Genomic DNA, 16,384 nt, shown 5'->3' with positions numbered 1-16,384 from the left:
TCATCGTATTTATTTTTAATACATTAAAATGATCATGATGATGATGATGATGTTGATATCTTATATAAAGTTCTAAAGAAAAGAAATGCATAAAATAAGCAAACAATTAAAAAAAAAAACACAAAGCAGAAAAATAAGTAAAAATTAAACACAAAATGCTAGAATACAATACAATTAAACTTCGCTGGCGTTGTGTTTGCATCTTTTCAAAGATATTGAATAAAAACAATTATTATGAGATACTTGAAAATGAAAAGAGCGTTGCTGGAGGAGACTTGCCAAGAAACTAATTAAGGCAAAATGAAAGCAAGTACATGAAGTTACGAAAATAAAAACAAGCCTACGCTTCATAACGGTAAGGTCAAATTATGCGCACTTTTGCCGAAGAGCGCTTCCCTGCAAAAAGTATTTACACATGGAAGCGATCCACCGCGGCTGACAAATGCGGAAAACAGCAACCAATGCAGAAGAGGGGAAAAAAAAACATCTAGATGATGAGGAGGATGGGTTCTTTGCCTAAAGTCATTTACCAGGGTCATAAAAAGTAAGCCATTTTCTTTTAGAAAGAGCACCACACCTGAGCAAAAAGCACAGGGGATTCCTCAGTTTTGCAAAAAAGTTAAAATATAAAACATTACCTGCCTGCAATGCCCACTAGGGGGAGCTAAGTGCAGACAGTTATTAAACCAGATGATAAATCCACCCAGACCCTAAAACTTCACCTATTCACCTATCAGTGGCCAAAACTACTATACAACTGGGTGAATTGGGGGATCGGGAGCCCAGAATAAAAAAAAAGAAAAGCACTTGTACCCTGTACATACTATAATATCTATCTAATAAATATAATATATATATATCCATCCATTATATATAGATATATAGATAGAGATAAATACAATACAGATGTATATATGTATATATATATATATATATTTTTTTTAATAGGGCGTAGAACATGGTCATCAGAAGTAAACCCTCAATCTTTGCCCATCTAGATTTGCCCATTAAAATGATTATCTGAAACCATAGTTATGCTTCCATTGCCAGTCCCTGCCAAGCCCATTCCAATGCTTCCTAAATTCTTTGCTGAACTCTGTACTTCCTTGCTCAGGAACGAGTGACCTCTGCAGCCAATCACTGGCTATAGCGGTGATGAGTTGGTCACCAATGCAGCGATCCCATGTGCGTCTGTGACAGTGCAGGCAGTACGGAGACCAGCCTCGGAAGTGGGAGCAGCGGAGATCAGAAACGGTTCGGTGGGGGTTTGGTATGGTCACTATGACTTATTTTTTCCCTTTCTGTAGAATTAATAAAAAGTTGTTAGTTTCCAGAAAATCCTTTTAATTAATGTTGATATACTTGTGTCCATATCTACCTCCCCCGCCCAATTAAAAGGGGATTTTCGTAGATTTCCAACATAGATATCTGCAAGCATCATTTAGATGAATGGCCCAGTCACAGAGATTTCTGCATGTGTGCTAGGTTTCCCACAATACCGGCAAGGCAGAGAGAAAAAAAAAAAAGTAAGAAAAAGTTGAATGGAATTCACAACAGAGTATTTCTTTCTTAATCTTTCACAGTTGAGAATACAGCTCTCTACATCTGTGTATATCCGGGACACACGGAGCCCATAAAGTAGAGTCATATAACATATTGGCACAGTCAGCGAGCATTAATCATGGCTGGAAGTTATCTGGCAAGCAGAACAGCTGATGGAACTTTAAACCTTCCAGCTCAAGATTATTGAACGGACTCCCGAGATTTTTTTTTTTTTCTTTTTTAGCCCACGACCTCTCGTCGTCGACTTTATGAATGAAGCTCTGAGCGATACAAAGACCATTCATGTAAGACAGCGCTTACAAAAGGCAGCCCCCCTGGAGATCAATCAGTCATGGCTAAAACCTATTGGATTGGTTTAAGACCATCTCCAGAACTTCCATTACGGATTTAAAAGGCAGCCTGCGTTCCCGTGACCCCTCCTAATGCATAGAGAGGAAATCCAGACTGCGCAATTCTCAAATCAAATAACCAGACAGTAGCACTTACTGTAACTCTTGATCTCAATGATACGTGTTTATTAAGCAAAGCTTGAGCAACTGAGTCAGTATTTTTTTTTATTTTATTTTTTTATTTATATTTTTTTCATTGTGGCCTTTGTACATGCTGAGTAAATTTTGCTCATAAGCTTATTTTTCCTACAAATTAATCAAATTTGCCTCGGCTTTGCAAAAGTATTCGGATTCACCAAAATCCAATTTTGTTGCTATTTGCTTTCGACTAAATAAATTCAGGGAAATGTCAGTTGGAATCATTTTCTTCTGGATTATAGGTTGCCAGGAAGAGGAGTTTAGAAAAACAAAAATTCTGACGATATTCACCGCTCCTTGGCCCTTCTTTTTCCTGTCCCACCGCCTTTGCTCCTACAATTGGTTCTTCCATCATCTGTCCTTACTCTCGGCCTTCGGTAATTTTCGACTAGGTCTTTAATTCAATAGGGCCTACACCATCATACGGGACGTGATGCAAGTCAATAATGTGTTGCCACAGCATGTGGCAAGGTGTAGCGCTCCTCAAAAATGACCGGTTGAAGTATAACACACATTAATGACGACATGAGGCTTAGTGAATGGAAGATGGGACAAAAGTGGCCAGAGGCCCATAACAAGGACAGTACATAGAAGACAGAAAACATGGCTTCTTTTTCCCCAGAAGGCGCGCCAGTCCAAAGATCGAGTCTGGTATTACAACTCAACTAAATTAAGGCAAACAAGGCTCAGCATCAATATTACACACCACCTGAAAATAGGACTCACACTGATTTTTTGAAGAAATCAGACATGTTTTGCTAACCCAGGTGGAAAATAATTTAGCCTTGAGATAAAGCCTTTCGGGAAATGACTGGTTCCCAAGCCTCAATGTCAATCCAGCTTTAAAATTAGCATACATTTGGCCAAATACTATTTTTTTTTTCCGAAAAAGTTTAGATAGCGAACTTTCTTAAACTGTTACTTAGACGAACGGTCATGTCTCCACCAGAGAAGTCAACTCGATGGTGGGAGATGCATCAGGAAGACCAATAGTCAGATCATCTAATCAACTGCTTGACCCCTGAACTAAATCCTTCAAGTGAGAGTTGTAGGAGAGGCTTTGTGCATGGTTGGGTTACGTGTAAATGTAGACATCCAGCTATTATGCTCACTTTTAAACTTCTGGTGGGAAATGTGGTTGCACTTGTTACTGGAGGCAATTTTTTTGTCCAGATAGATATGAAAAATCTACACCTTCACATTTCCTATGAACACTCATCTTAGTATTCTACAGACTTTGCCACGATGGCCTGATAAGTGTTTTGAAGAAGATTTTAAGGTTATGATACTTGAGTTTTGGTTAGGTCCATATTTATTATATACAACTCCTCCACCCCCAGATACAACGAATCACGTCATTTTATCTTGGAGATGTTCCCGCCTTGGGACAGGCTGGTCCATCACTCTAATACCCATCTAATATTAATTTTACCAAAATGTAAATCAGAAAATGCATAACAGGATGGACTGGCCAACCAGAGGATAACTCAATATCTTAAGCATTGTCAAAACTAAGAACTTCAACAAAAAGTGGACAGTAAGCAAAAAAAAAATACAACATGGATATTTACCTGAGTCGTAAGCAAAATCTCTAGGTTCCTGCTTAATCATAAGAGGTGGAGGGAAGTTCTGGTTGGGGGCATTGCCCACCATAGTGCTGTGTTCATACACCGGATCATGATATTCTTGCTTAAATCCTTGAGGAGGGAACTGGATGCTTGGCTCAGACATTTGTCGTTGGTAGACAGGTCGGCCTTCCCTTGGCAACGTAGGAAGCGGTGGAAACGAATTGCACGGTTCTGAGAGCTGCCGACGAAACCTGGTTTGGAAAAAAATAAGAGAATAGAAACTAATTATTACAAAAATTACAAAAATTAAAACTAACTTAGAAACAGGTCTACAAATTATCGTTTAGCCGGCATTCAATTCATGTACTGTTTTTTTTTCAGCCTCTTCAGAGCACAGTATCTAAGAGTTTGGTCACCTTTATTGGGGAAGGTCTATCAAGCTTGAATATACAGTATATGGTTTCAGGATATTGACCACAAAGAGCTAATACAAGGTTTTGTGGGTTTTCTTGTGGCCAAAAGGGCAGGGCTCAAAACGTCATGCAGAAGACCACCTAATTATTGGATGAAATGCTTTGGGCACAAAAGGAAGGAGAAGGCTTCCAAATCATTGCATAAGTTTATGATCCTTAAAGATCTCCATTAGACTAAAGTCAGCCCAGCGCACCCATAGTCTTTCTGATATTGGGACCTCCCGAGCTTCCTCCAACCCAACCAGGAATCTCTCTCGCTCTCTCTCTCTCTCTCGAGAGAGAGAGAGAAAATACAAGTTTTTTAAAGGAGTTTCGACAACAACTATTCGATGTGTATGACAGCCTTTATTCTGTATTCTGCCACAAGCTGGATTAAAGAGTCTGTAGGGGCCTCCCAAATGTCACTCAATGGAAGAAATCCAAGTACCGAGGATTGGACAGGGTTGGTTTTAACATATTCAATCCCATCGTTCTGTTAAGAGATGAAGCCTCACCACGAATTGGCTGGTCTTCTTGACCTGTAAATTGGGGGAGGGGATTGGAGAAAATAGTCGTTGGCGCATCTTAAGAGCTTGGTTTGGGCCACTAGCCTTCCAAAAAAACAAACTATGATTCTATATTTCAGTCTTTGGATCCTTGTTGCCTAGAATAAGTTTGGGATTAGCTATATGGGTCCGAAAGGGCAATAGGATCAAACAATAGGATCTGGAGATTTTGGTTTTAGGTTTGGCTCTCCCAGCATACGTTTTCTCCTGCATGATGCTTGGATGCCATACCCGGCTTTTGTTTATATGTGTGCGCCGTTCTACCCTACCCAGTGTTAGACAAAAACAAAGCAAAGTCATGAAACATGAAGGCACATAAAATTTGTTTAAAAAGTTCCACCTGTAAAATGATTTATAAAAAAAAAAAACACACACATAAAAGCAATTAGCACATATTTTTGGCTCCGCTATTGCCAGCTCCGGAGACACTCCTTAAATTCTAAATCCAATTTTTTATTAGTTATTATAAAACAAATCCATTTTTTTTCTTTTATGTAAAAGGAAGGAATGAAACTATAGAGGAACGGCAGCCAAAGGTTAATTGTGTGATTGTATTTTAAAGGTGCAATGTGAGATAATCAAAGTGATTCCTCAGCGCTATTCATTGAAGGTCACAAGAGGAAGGTGGATTTATGGACGGGGATAAGAGGCTGCAACAAATCAAGAGATCGGGAGCGATGTTATGTTTTTTTGTTTTTTTTTCTACGGGCTTGACATCGGCGTGAGCCGCATCCAGCCAAGGTGATTCAAAACCATTAGTGAACGGCATAGTTGCATTTTACTCCACGATAGGAACATTTGCAATGCAAAACCAATATACAAAATAGATGTGGAATTTCCATGCTTGTGTAAGACTATAGGGATAAGGAATCACCAATGAGAGCCCGGGTTTGTATACAGAGAGCTCACTTTACTTTACTGGGTTATGATTGCTAAAACAACTCCGTTCATGAGTATACACCAAAAAGTGTCTTTGCTCGATCCCACCAACATGTATCTGATGGAGTAAAGTCCTCCATTAAGGATCAGAACAAATGACACAGTAGAGAGCGTCTACAAAGAGCGTCTACTCTCTCTGGAGGACCCAGCAATGCTCGAAAACATTAATTTTAGTGGACACCATGTAATGCCTCATTTCACCAGCGGTGGTGCTGCAGAGGAATTACACGATTGCTACGAGGTTCTTGAGCAGATTGCAGCACATCGCTTGGGGACACAATGTAATGAGCTTATTTTTTAGGCCCATTAAGAAATGCAGCAAACTTCCATTTACTTCCTTAGTCTTTCATTTCAATATGTTATTGAGTGACTCATTGGTGCTCACCTTGACCTCCTCCAACTTATAACTAACTCTTAGAAGACAACCCCTTTAAGTCACTGTCTTCATACAAGTCGCTTAAAATTCTTTTCAGCTGAGATCACCGGGCAGTAACCTATACTGAAGGGGCTGTCTCATGAACGCCACCTTTTTCATATACCCTATTAATTTATTAGATTATGTGTCTGTGGCACCCCAGGAGTTCGGGTACCACAGTAGTGCTGCCTTCCTCTCGGGGAAGGTAGTGCTATGCCTGGAGACAAGTGTGATTCCCTTAGCAGCTTAGCACACACACAACACCTTCCAAATCCAGGCCAGGAGGGGGAGCTCAAAACCCTGTTTTAGGACAGCTTCCCTGGATAAAGATCCTGGTTTGGAGGAGGAGCGAGTCAGTTGGTCCCAGGAGACCAGTGAGGTTAGTCTGGCAGAGACACTGAAGTAGAAGGAAGTCTGGAACTGATTGCAGACAGAAAGGCCTGGCAGCCAAGAGGGACCTGCAGCCTCTGGAAGGAGGAAGACCTGAGGGGTTGAATGTGGAGGAGCCGGAAGGGAAGGAACAAAGGAGTGAAACAGGGCTCAGAGGGGAACTGTGACCGGGCACCCTCAGAACCGAAGCGCAGTACCGAGTACCGGGAGTCTGAGGCCTTAGTGGAACTGTACGACACTTGGCAGAACCGGAGGGCTCAGAGCTTTATGTATTGGCCCACACAACGCCTGAGACGCAGCAGCACCTAGGAGCCCGGGGCATGATAGAGTCCCTGTAAAAAGGCTCAAGCTGCCCAGGTACCTGTCTCAGAACAGGGAGAATAGAGGATTCTGCAGGAAGCTTCAGGCAGCAGGGACTTCACTTTAGCAAGCGCTAGTTGGAAAGGCTCACGGGCCTGGTACCCAGGACTGTGGCCTGCCAGCTACAATAAACCAGGTAAAGACTTATAACTTGTGTCCTTTACTTATTTACCAGCAACTGTCATCACCACCATATACCTTAGGATCCCTGGGGACCCCACTTCACCTGTGGGAAGTGTACCATCAGTGCAGCAATAACATCCCCCACAGGACCCCTTTAACGCAGTGTCGGTCCCACTAATGACCGAACACCACAGGTGGCGTCACGACAGACTTATAAACATTGTTTTCCCTTAAAAGACCATCCCCCTTTAATTGAGTCCAAAGGCCACGGACCGAGTCGCAGACACCATGACATCCCCTTTAAGATCGGACCCGGTACCGAGTACCCTGCTACCCTGGTGGGCAGCTCATATCATAGAGCCAGAACAATATTGTTCTATGAGAAGTTTCTGTTCTAGTGGACTCAAAGCATCTCTGCACTCTTTATGTATGGCTGCCTTATAATACTATCTATCTCATGTCATTGCCGCGGGAAGGGAAATGAGAGGCAGGCCAAGGCTTCTATGTCAAAAGCAGCTGCCAGTAGAGGGACCCAAAGGCATCAGCCCTTAGCAGCATCGGAAATAGCCCCTTTAAGAACCTTAGAGACTCTCACAATTCTTGAATGGTAAAGTCGGTGCTCTCTGCGAGCCAAACAGTGACTTACCTATGGTCCATTGTGTAGGTGCTGTCTGGGATCGGCTGGGATGGTGGAAGATGTGTAGGAAAAAGACGTTCTGCTTTAGGATTCTGTGCTGTGTTCGGTGATGCATGATGTAGTGGGGACACTGGAGTGCTTGATGGGGTTGGGGGGTTAGAGGGCCTCATTCCAACTTGTGGTTTCTGATCATAGGCACTAGAAAGGAAATATAGATCCACTATTATTTACTTTCAATAAATATCAGTTCTTTCTACAAACATGTAACACAGGAAACTGAAAGCATGTAGTGATGGGCGAGCATGCTCGGCACTGCTCCATACCTCGATTGAGAGAGAAGAGAGATCGAGAGAGAGAGAAGAGAGATCAGAGAGGGAGAATAGAGAGATCGAGAGGGAGAAAAGAGAGATCAGAGAGAGAGAGAAGAGAGATCAGAGAGGGAGAGAAGAGAGATCAGAGAGAGAGAGAAGAGAGATCTAGAGAGAGAGAGAAGAGAGATCAGAGAGGGAGAATAGAGAGATCGAGAGGGAGAAAAGAGAGATCAGAGAGAGAGAGAAGAGAGATCAAGAGAGAAGAGAAAAGAGATCGAGAGGGAGAGAAGAGAGAGAGATCGAGAGGGAGAGAAGAGAGAGAGATCGAGAGGGAGAGAAGAGAGATCAGAGAGGGAGAATAGAGAGATCGAGAGGGAGAAAAGAGAGATCAGAGAGAGAGAGAAGAGAGATCAGAGAGGGAGAGAAGAGAGATCAGAGAGAGAGAGAAGAGAGATCTAGAGAGAGAGAGAAGAGAGATCAGAGAGGGAGAATAGAGAGATCGAGAGGGAGAAAAGAGACATCAGAGAGAGAGAAGAGAGATCGAGAGGGAGAGAAGAGAGAGATCGAGAGGGAGAATAGAGAGATCGAGAGGGAGAAAAGAGAGATCAGAGAGAGAGAGAAGAGAGATCAAGAGAGAAGAGAAAAGAGATCGAGAGGGAAGAGACATCAGAGAGAGAGAAGAGAGATCGAGAGGGAGAGGAGAGAGAGAGATCGAGAGGGAGAGAAGAGAGAGATCGAGAGGGAGAGAAGAGAGAGATCGAGAGGGAGAGAAGAGAGATCGAGAGGGAGAGAAGAGAGAGAGAGATCGAGAGGGAGAGAAGAGAGAGAGAGATCGAGAGGGAGAGAAGAGAGAGAGATCGAGAGGGAGAGAAGAGAGAGACAGATCGAGAGGGAGAGAAGAGAGAGACAGATCGAGAGGGAGAGAAGAGAGAGAGAGAGAGATCGAGAGGGAGAGAAGAGAGATCAGAGAGAGAGAGAAGAGAGATCAAGAGAGAAGAGAAAAGAGATCGAGAGGGAAGAGACATCAGAGAGAGAGAAGAGAGATCGAGAGGGAGAGAAGAGAGAGATCGAGAGGGAGAATAGAGAGATCAAGAGGGAGAAAAGAGAGATCAGAGAGAGAGAGAAGAGAGATCAAGAGAGAAGAGAAAAGAGATCGAGAGGGAAGAGACATCAGAGAGAGAGAAGAGAGATCGAGAGGGAGAGGAGAGAGAGAGATCGAGAGGGAGAGAAGAGAGAGAGATCGAGAGGGAGAGAAGAGAGATCGAGAGGGAGAGAAGAAAGAGAGAGATCGAGAGGGAGAGAAGAGAGAGAGAGAGATCGAGAGGGAGAGAAGAGAGAGAGAGATCGAGAGGGAGAGAAGAGAGAGAGAGATCGAGAGGGAGAGAAGAGAGAGAGATCGAGAGGGAGAGAATAGAGATCGAGAGGGAGAGAATAGAGATCGAGAGGGAGAGAAGAGAGATCGAGAGAGAAGAGAGATCAAGAGAGAAGAGAAGAGAGATCGAGAGGGAGGAGAGATCAAGAGAGAAGAGAAGAGAGATCAAGAGGGAGGAGAGATCGAGAGGGAGAGAAGAGAGATCGAGAGAGAAGAGAGAGATCAAGAGAGAAGAGAAGAGAGATCGAGAGGGAAGAGAGATCAGAGAGAAGATACATCAGAGAGAGAAGAGACATCAGAGAGAGATCAGAGGGAGAAAAGAGATCGAGAGGGAAGAGAGATCGAGAGATTTTTTCCACTAAAATGAAACTGTCCTCTGGAAAAATGCTCGAGTTTCACACTCACTTCCATTATGCTCGCTAGTCGCTACTCGAGGAGAGCCAAAATACCAAAATGTGCAGGTAATAAAAGGACTCCTCAGTAATAACTGCTATTTGTACAACTTTTGGATATTTTTAGGTTTTCTAAAGCAGAAGATAAACGCAGCCACGGTTGCAGCTTCTACAGGAGTTAGAGCTCAGCTTTCTCTATCTTCAGATGGAATCCACACATTGCTAATCTGAATTCTAGCTAATATGGAGGTAAGAACTCGACTAAGAGGAGGCTTCACTCAGAAAATCTGCCATCCGATGCATTGATTTGGGAGATGGAGAGATTTGCCTTTATATAACTAGGCTTGCCATTAAAAGGATTGTATTTAAAAAAAAAAAATGTCCAGAATTAGAAAAACATGGCTGCTTTCTTCCAAAAACCAGTGCCACCCTTGTTTAGAGCTTGTGCGTGCTATTGCAGCTCACTTTAATCAAGTAGAGTGGCAATACCATACTCAACCTGTAGAAGCCTGGCTTTTTTTTTTATCCTGGACAACTCCTTTAAGAGAACATATATCAAATCCTAAAGCTCTGGTTGAATAGATGAAGAAGACCTTTTTTTATTTAGAGTGGTAATGTTGCAAAAAACCTGTCTCTAGCACTGAAGAACCCAGCAAGTCCTTACATTTTCATATGAGATCAATGCAATACCTCATTTCACCTGTAGAGGCACTGCAAGAAAACGGAACTTGCACACAGATTACAGAAGATTGATAGTTGACCCGATGATAAGACACCTTGGGGATCAGCATCAGCAAAAAAAAAAAAAGTTCTGGGACAGTTGGTTGACAAGAGGATGGGTCCAACTCAAAGACTAAAACTTTTCCAGGGATTTTTAATTTTTGGAAGAAGGGAGAATGAAGCGACCTTTCCAGGCTACAATGTAACAGATGTCCTTGCTACATTAGACATATTTACATAGAAGCTGAAGGAGAATCATGTGATCGCCTATGTCGCCTACCTACGAGTCACAATACACTCACCGCCGGACGAGCGCAGCAATGTAAATCACTTTAAAAGCCTGTCTCGTCTATGCTAAACAAAAATGCATTACAGTAAGGGAAAAAAAAAGCAAAGGTTAAAAATCTGCGTGTAAACACTTCTGCTGAAAAGCATTATTTTTCATCTACAGGGATCGTAGAGCCAAGAGGCCCCAAAACAGCCCCATAAATTACATAAGTGCCATCTACACAGACCCGTAAATTACAAAGGTGTCTTAATATTTTTAGACGCTGATTGTAAATTCATCTGCTCTAGTAGACTCAATAAACAGAAGTCTGCGCCTTCATTAAAGATTATTAAAAATATTTTACTTTTTTATTTTTATTTTTTTTTTTCAAACTTTTTTTTTTTAAAGTTTGCAGAAGTCAAAAAGTCTTGCACATTTGTCAATAATTTTATATAATATGACCAGATTTTTAGCTCTGTCCCATATTGGCACATGTATAAAGTGAATCCCACTGCATTGTCTATCCGAGTCAAGGGAAGCCTGAAATCCACCATCAGTCTCATCCTACATTTTAAGCAAACTGACAGTGTCCGGGGGGTTGCACATTTATCATTTATTTACTAAAATGTTGGGCGATTTTGAGATCTGCCACATTAGTCCTGTTTATCATTGACTTGGACTTGGCTGCATGGTCTAATGGAGTCAAAAGGTAGTCAAAAAATTGATCATCGATCTCATTATGGACTGAGAAGGAATCTCCTATATTTTATACTGCAAACCGGCTTCTTCTGAAAAGTCAATGGTAGAAATGAGCAAATAGATTCAAAGCGGATCAAAATTGATACAAATTTGCCCTCCAAAATTTGGATTCAATAGAATCCAATTTTTTTTCCGATCCAATGGTCTTTAAAGGGAACCTGTCACCTGATTTTGGCGGGACAGGTTTGCGGTTATATGGGCGGGGTTTTCGGGTGTTTGATTCACCCTTTCCTTACCTGCTGGCTGCATGCTGGCTGCAATATTGGGTTGAAGTTCATGCTGTGTCCTCCGAAGTACACGCCTGCGCAAGGCAATCTTGCCTTGCGCACGCGCAATATGCTTTGCCCAAGTGCAGGCAAAGCCGAAAATCCTTAGAGCGCATGCGCCGGCGAACTATGTCCCGGAAGTATTTCGCTGTGTTCCAGGACATAGTGCGCCGGCGCATGCGCACAAATGCTTTTCGGCTTTGCCCGCAGTTGGGCAAAGCATACTGCGCGTGCGCAAGTCAAGATTGCCTTGTGCAGGCGTGTACTACAGAGGACACAGCATGAACTTCAACACAATATTGCAGCCAGCATGCAGCCAGCGGGTAAGGAAAGGGTGAATCAAACACCCGAAAACCCCGCCCATATGACCGCAAACCTGTCCCGCCAAATTCAGGTGACAGGTTCCCTTTAAAATTGAGAAAAATGGCAGCCAGATTTTTTTATGGAGCCATGATGTTGCATAAGGTCTGGTCAGTGCCGAAGGCAGAGAAGAGGTAAGAGAGTGAGGAGAAGATCGCAAATGGAGAGAGAGGGAGCCAGCGGAGGACAGTCCAGGGAGATACCGTGGTGGTACAGGTGGTCGGAAAGGTGACTAATATATTTTTATTGCTTTGGTAAACGACTTTTGCCAGCAATCGGTGAAAATTTGTATTTATCTACTAAAATTTGAGTAAATTTGCAAATTAGATTTTCGGCAGATTCGATCAATTCAAGCAACTTAGCAGAAACACAAACCCAATAGAAGTCTGTGAACAAGGACACGACAAGAAACAAAGCCACCCGTAAAATGAAAATTAGAACAATATCCATGGGAATAGACTGTGACTTCTAAGAATCTTACAAAAAAAAGCAAATATTTAATATAGAATATTAAAATTGCTAGTTTTATAGGGATGGGCACCACAGTTGGTTCCCAGAGTTTTTAGGAGATTTCAACTACAATTGGTTCTTATAGCAGCACCCAGCACTGCAACGTGTACAAAATATTTAATAATAAGATGCTAAATATTATATAGGGGTGGAGTCTGCATATATTAAAATTTGAGGAAGGTCGATGGTGGAAAAACGATCAGAGAACGTCGAAAGGTCCTTCAAAAGTTTCCCGCTTTCGTCGAACATCCCAGACACGTCAAACTAACCAGATTTCTCGGCCATCTGTCTCCAGTATCGAGCGCTTACCTGACATTGTACAGGCACTTTTCTCCATAGCTGAACTTAAATGGCTGTTCTTGACCACACGCGGTGTTCAGGTCAGAGCAGGGGCTGTGCGGTTCTTTCTTAATTTTTAAAGGGACACCGTGAAAAGCCACTAGGAGAGAAGAATCGTTAACAATTAGAACATTGTACTGACCGGTAGCTAGAAGTTATATGTGCTGGAATATTATCAGACGAATATATACACACATACAAAAAGAAGAGGTGGACATAGAAATACACACTTAAATGTACACATACATATATTATATATACACATACATGTGCCACACCTATCCTAGGATATTCACTGTTTCACAACAGATTTCCTTTTCAACTTTGCTGTATAGACTGGGACAGAATTGGCACAGTCATCTCATTATCAGTAGAAAGCAAGCAGTTTAACAATCTGGATGCCTAAATAAATACTAGGGGATAAGGTTCTGTGTGCAGATCTCCTGTCACTCCCTGATCTCTAGGGAAGAGTAGTACTTATGTTTTCAAAGAAATTGTGTCTAAGTAGACACAGCCAAATGCACGGATCGATACAGACAATATAAGGATACGAGTGTATCCAATATGGCAGAGTCTGCACGGGGGGCACAAAAGCCTACACAGGGAACACGCAGCAGAAACAATGGAGCATGAGTTGGGGAAGAACCGGCTGAGCCAGTGCGGGGGAAGAACCGGTCGAGCCAGTGCAGGGGAAGAACCGGCCGAGCCAGTGCGGGGGAAGAACCGGCCGAGCCAGTGCGGGGGAAGAACCGGCAGAGCCAGTGCAGGGGAAGAACCGGCAGAGCCAGTGCAGGGGAAGAACCGGCAGAGCCAGTGCAGGGGAAGAACCAGCTGTGCCAGTGCAGGGGAAGAACCAGCTGAGCCAGTGCAGGGGAAGAACCAGCTGAGCCAGTGCAGGGGAAGAACCAGCCGAGCCAGTGCGGGGGAAGAACCAGCAGAGCCAGTGCAGGGGAAGAACCAGCTGAGCCAGTGCAGGGGAAGAACCGGCTGAGCCAGTGCAGGGGAAGAAGCGGCAGAGACAGTGCAGGGGAAGAAGCGGCTGAGCCAGTGCAGGGGAAGAACCGGCTGAGCCAGTGCAGGGGAAGAACCGGCTGAGCCAGTGCAGGGGAAGAAGCGGCAGAGACAGTGCAGGGGAAGAAGCGGCTGAGCCAGTGCAGGGGAAGAACCGGCTGAGCCAGTGCAGGGGAAGAACCGGCTGAGCCAGTGCAGGGGAAGAAGCGGCAGAGACAGTGCAGGGGAAGAAGCGGCAGAGACAGTGCAGGGGAAGAACCGGCTGAGCCAGTGCAGGGGAAGAACCGGCTGAGCCAGTGCAGGGGAAGAACCGGCTGAGCCAGTGCAGGGGAAGAACCGGCTGAGCCAGTGCAGGGGAAGAACCGGCAGACCCAATGCGGGGGAAGAACCGGCTGAGCCAGTGCAGGGGAAGAACCGGCAGACCCAATGCGGGGGAAGAACCGGCTGAGCCAGTGCAGGGGAAGAAGCGGCTGAGCCAGTGCAGGGGAAGAACCGGCAGACCCAATGCGGGGGAAGAACCGGCTGAGCCAGTGCGGGGGAGGAACCGGCCGAGCCAGTGCGAGGGGGCATGTGGCAGAGCCTGCGCGGAGGAGACTCTGCCAAATGCACGGATCGATACAGACAATATAAGGATGAGTTTATTTAATATGGCATTGGAGGCACAAAAGCCTGCACAGGGAACATGCAGCATAAACAATGGAGCATGAGTTGGTGAAGAACCGGCCGAGCCAGTGCGTGGGGAAAGAACTGGCTGAGCCGGTGCGTGGGGCAAGAACCGGCAGAGCCGGTGCGGGGGAAAAAGCGGCAGAGCCGGTGCGGGGGAAGAACCGGCACAAAAAAAAAAAAGAGAAGAGTAAATATTAAAAAAATAATGAGATATAAAATATAAAGAGGAAGTAAATACGTATAAAAACAGGGTATATACGTTATTGTTCTTAGAAAACAATTCCAAGAAGGCGGACTGGTTCCTTTATAGGATACGATGCCTGAACAGAGCAGTACATGACTTTCTTTCACCATGTGCTCAATTCAATATCAATTAAGATTATCCACCATTCATATGCATTTAGTCAATTCTGCCAGTGTGGTCAGTGAAGAGCAAAGAGGACGATTAGATTATTTCATTTCCTGTGGCAAGAATTCCCATATGGATTATACAGCGCTAATTGTTCAATATGAAAACTCAATCTGGGTTTTGTTGTCTTTTTTTTTTTTTTTTGCAATACTATGCAGCTTTTATACTTGTTTTTTTTAGTGAAAAGAGATATTCATGTGATTTAACATTGATGAAAGATCGCCTACATTAAAAGTTATAATATATGACAAATGCAACGGATTCATCGGATAAGCAAAAAAAACAATTGGACAATTATTTCAGTGTAGTTTTGAAAAAAAAATGATGTCATAAAAATGTAATAAAAATACCATAAAATTATATAAAAACTTATGAATTGCAAGAGTTTTTTATATAATTTTTACTGGAGGGTTTTGTTTGTTACATTTTGGCCATTTTTATTCTGCGTTTTTCAGGCCAAAATCGGACAAAAAAAAAAAAGCGAGAGAATAGCTCTCTGGGAAGGACACAAAAGACCCTGCCAAGACCCTACAAACTGGAAAACTTTTGTATGAAATCAATTTATAATGTCCATAAAATGTTATGAAAAAAAAAAAACAAAAAAAAAACCCAGCATTAAAGAGTCGTTCCTTCACATGCAATTATTATGTTTGTAATAATACTAATACGACTGATATATAAAATATTTCAAATAATAAAATTAAATCATAAAATAATATATATATATTATGATTTAATTTTATTTTTTATTGAAATATTTTATGTATTAGTATCATTACAAACATAATAATTACATTTTCTTATATTATAAAGGACGAGCTGCTAATGAATGTTAATTTCTCATGTCCCTGCCAGCTCTAAATGTTGACATGGAAGAAAAAAGGCAAAATATGTAGGCGGTTTATTTGATTTGATTTTCTAGCCAAAAAAAAAATTGGAAATAAAAAAAATAATAATAATAAAAAGGATGTTTTGTATAAAACTCTATATATTAAAAAAGTCTCTGCATCTGCTATTCGGCTTTCTTCCAGCTTACTGGCCTTTTCACAAATAAAAAAAAAAGCTACGTTCTTATTTTGTGCTTCTTGCTTTACCTTCCCACATGGAGTTGGTGCATGTAAAAGCCTGTTAAGTACTAAATTATTCCTTATCAAATCACCATCATCTGGAGTCATGATCAACACTAATTAAATTAGACTCGCTGAACACGGCTCCAGCCTGCTGCCTGCTATATACATTTTGCTTCTATGCCATAAGGAGTATTTAAAAAAAAAAAAAAAATCACTTTAATGTTTATGGACTATGCTGTATCGTCTAAAGTTTGGAGATTGTGAAGCACTCAGCCCGGGATACTACAGTAACATGCTGAGTCAGGATGAAGTGATGCTGAAATGACTTCTATTATGTCAATCCTGCAGATTCAACATCGACACAGTCCAGATATCAAGGAGACAAAAAAAA

The 16,384-nt window shown here is 42.6% G+C and overlaps 1 protein-coding gene across 2 annotated transcripts in view; it reads right to left on the bottom strand.

Moving 5' to 3' along the window:
- The window catches only part of LOC138641708 (ETS translocation variant 1), a 62,665-nt gene that overhangs the window by 12,466 nt on the left and 33,815 nt on the right, over positions 1-16,384 (bottom strand). For both annotated transcript variants that reach the window (XM_069729315.1, XM_069729316.1), the window contains 3 exons: positions 12,808-12,937; positions 7,550-7,738; positions 3,662-3,909 (listed from right to left, as the gene is read on the bottom strand). In XM_069729315.1, coding sequence (XP_069585416.1) covers positions 3,662-3,909; positions 7,550-7,738; positions 12,808-12,937 — 567 coding nt within the window. The remainder of the gene's footprint in view (positions 1-3,661; positions 3,910-7,549; positions 7,739-12,807; positions 12,938-16,384) is intronic.

The sequence above is a fragment of the Ranitomeya imitator genome, chromosome 6 (assembly GCF_032444005.1).
Source record: "Ranitomeya imitator isolate aRanImi1 chromosome 6, aRanImi1.pri, whole genome shotgun sequence".
Classification (NCBI taxonomy): domain Eukaryota; kingdom Metazoa; phylum Chordata; class Amphibia; order Anura; family Dendrobatidae; genus Ranitomeya; species Ranitomeya imitator.
This window is presented reverse-complemented; position numbering and strand designations above follow the sequence as displayed.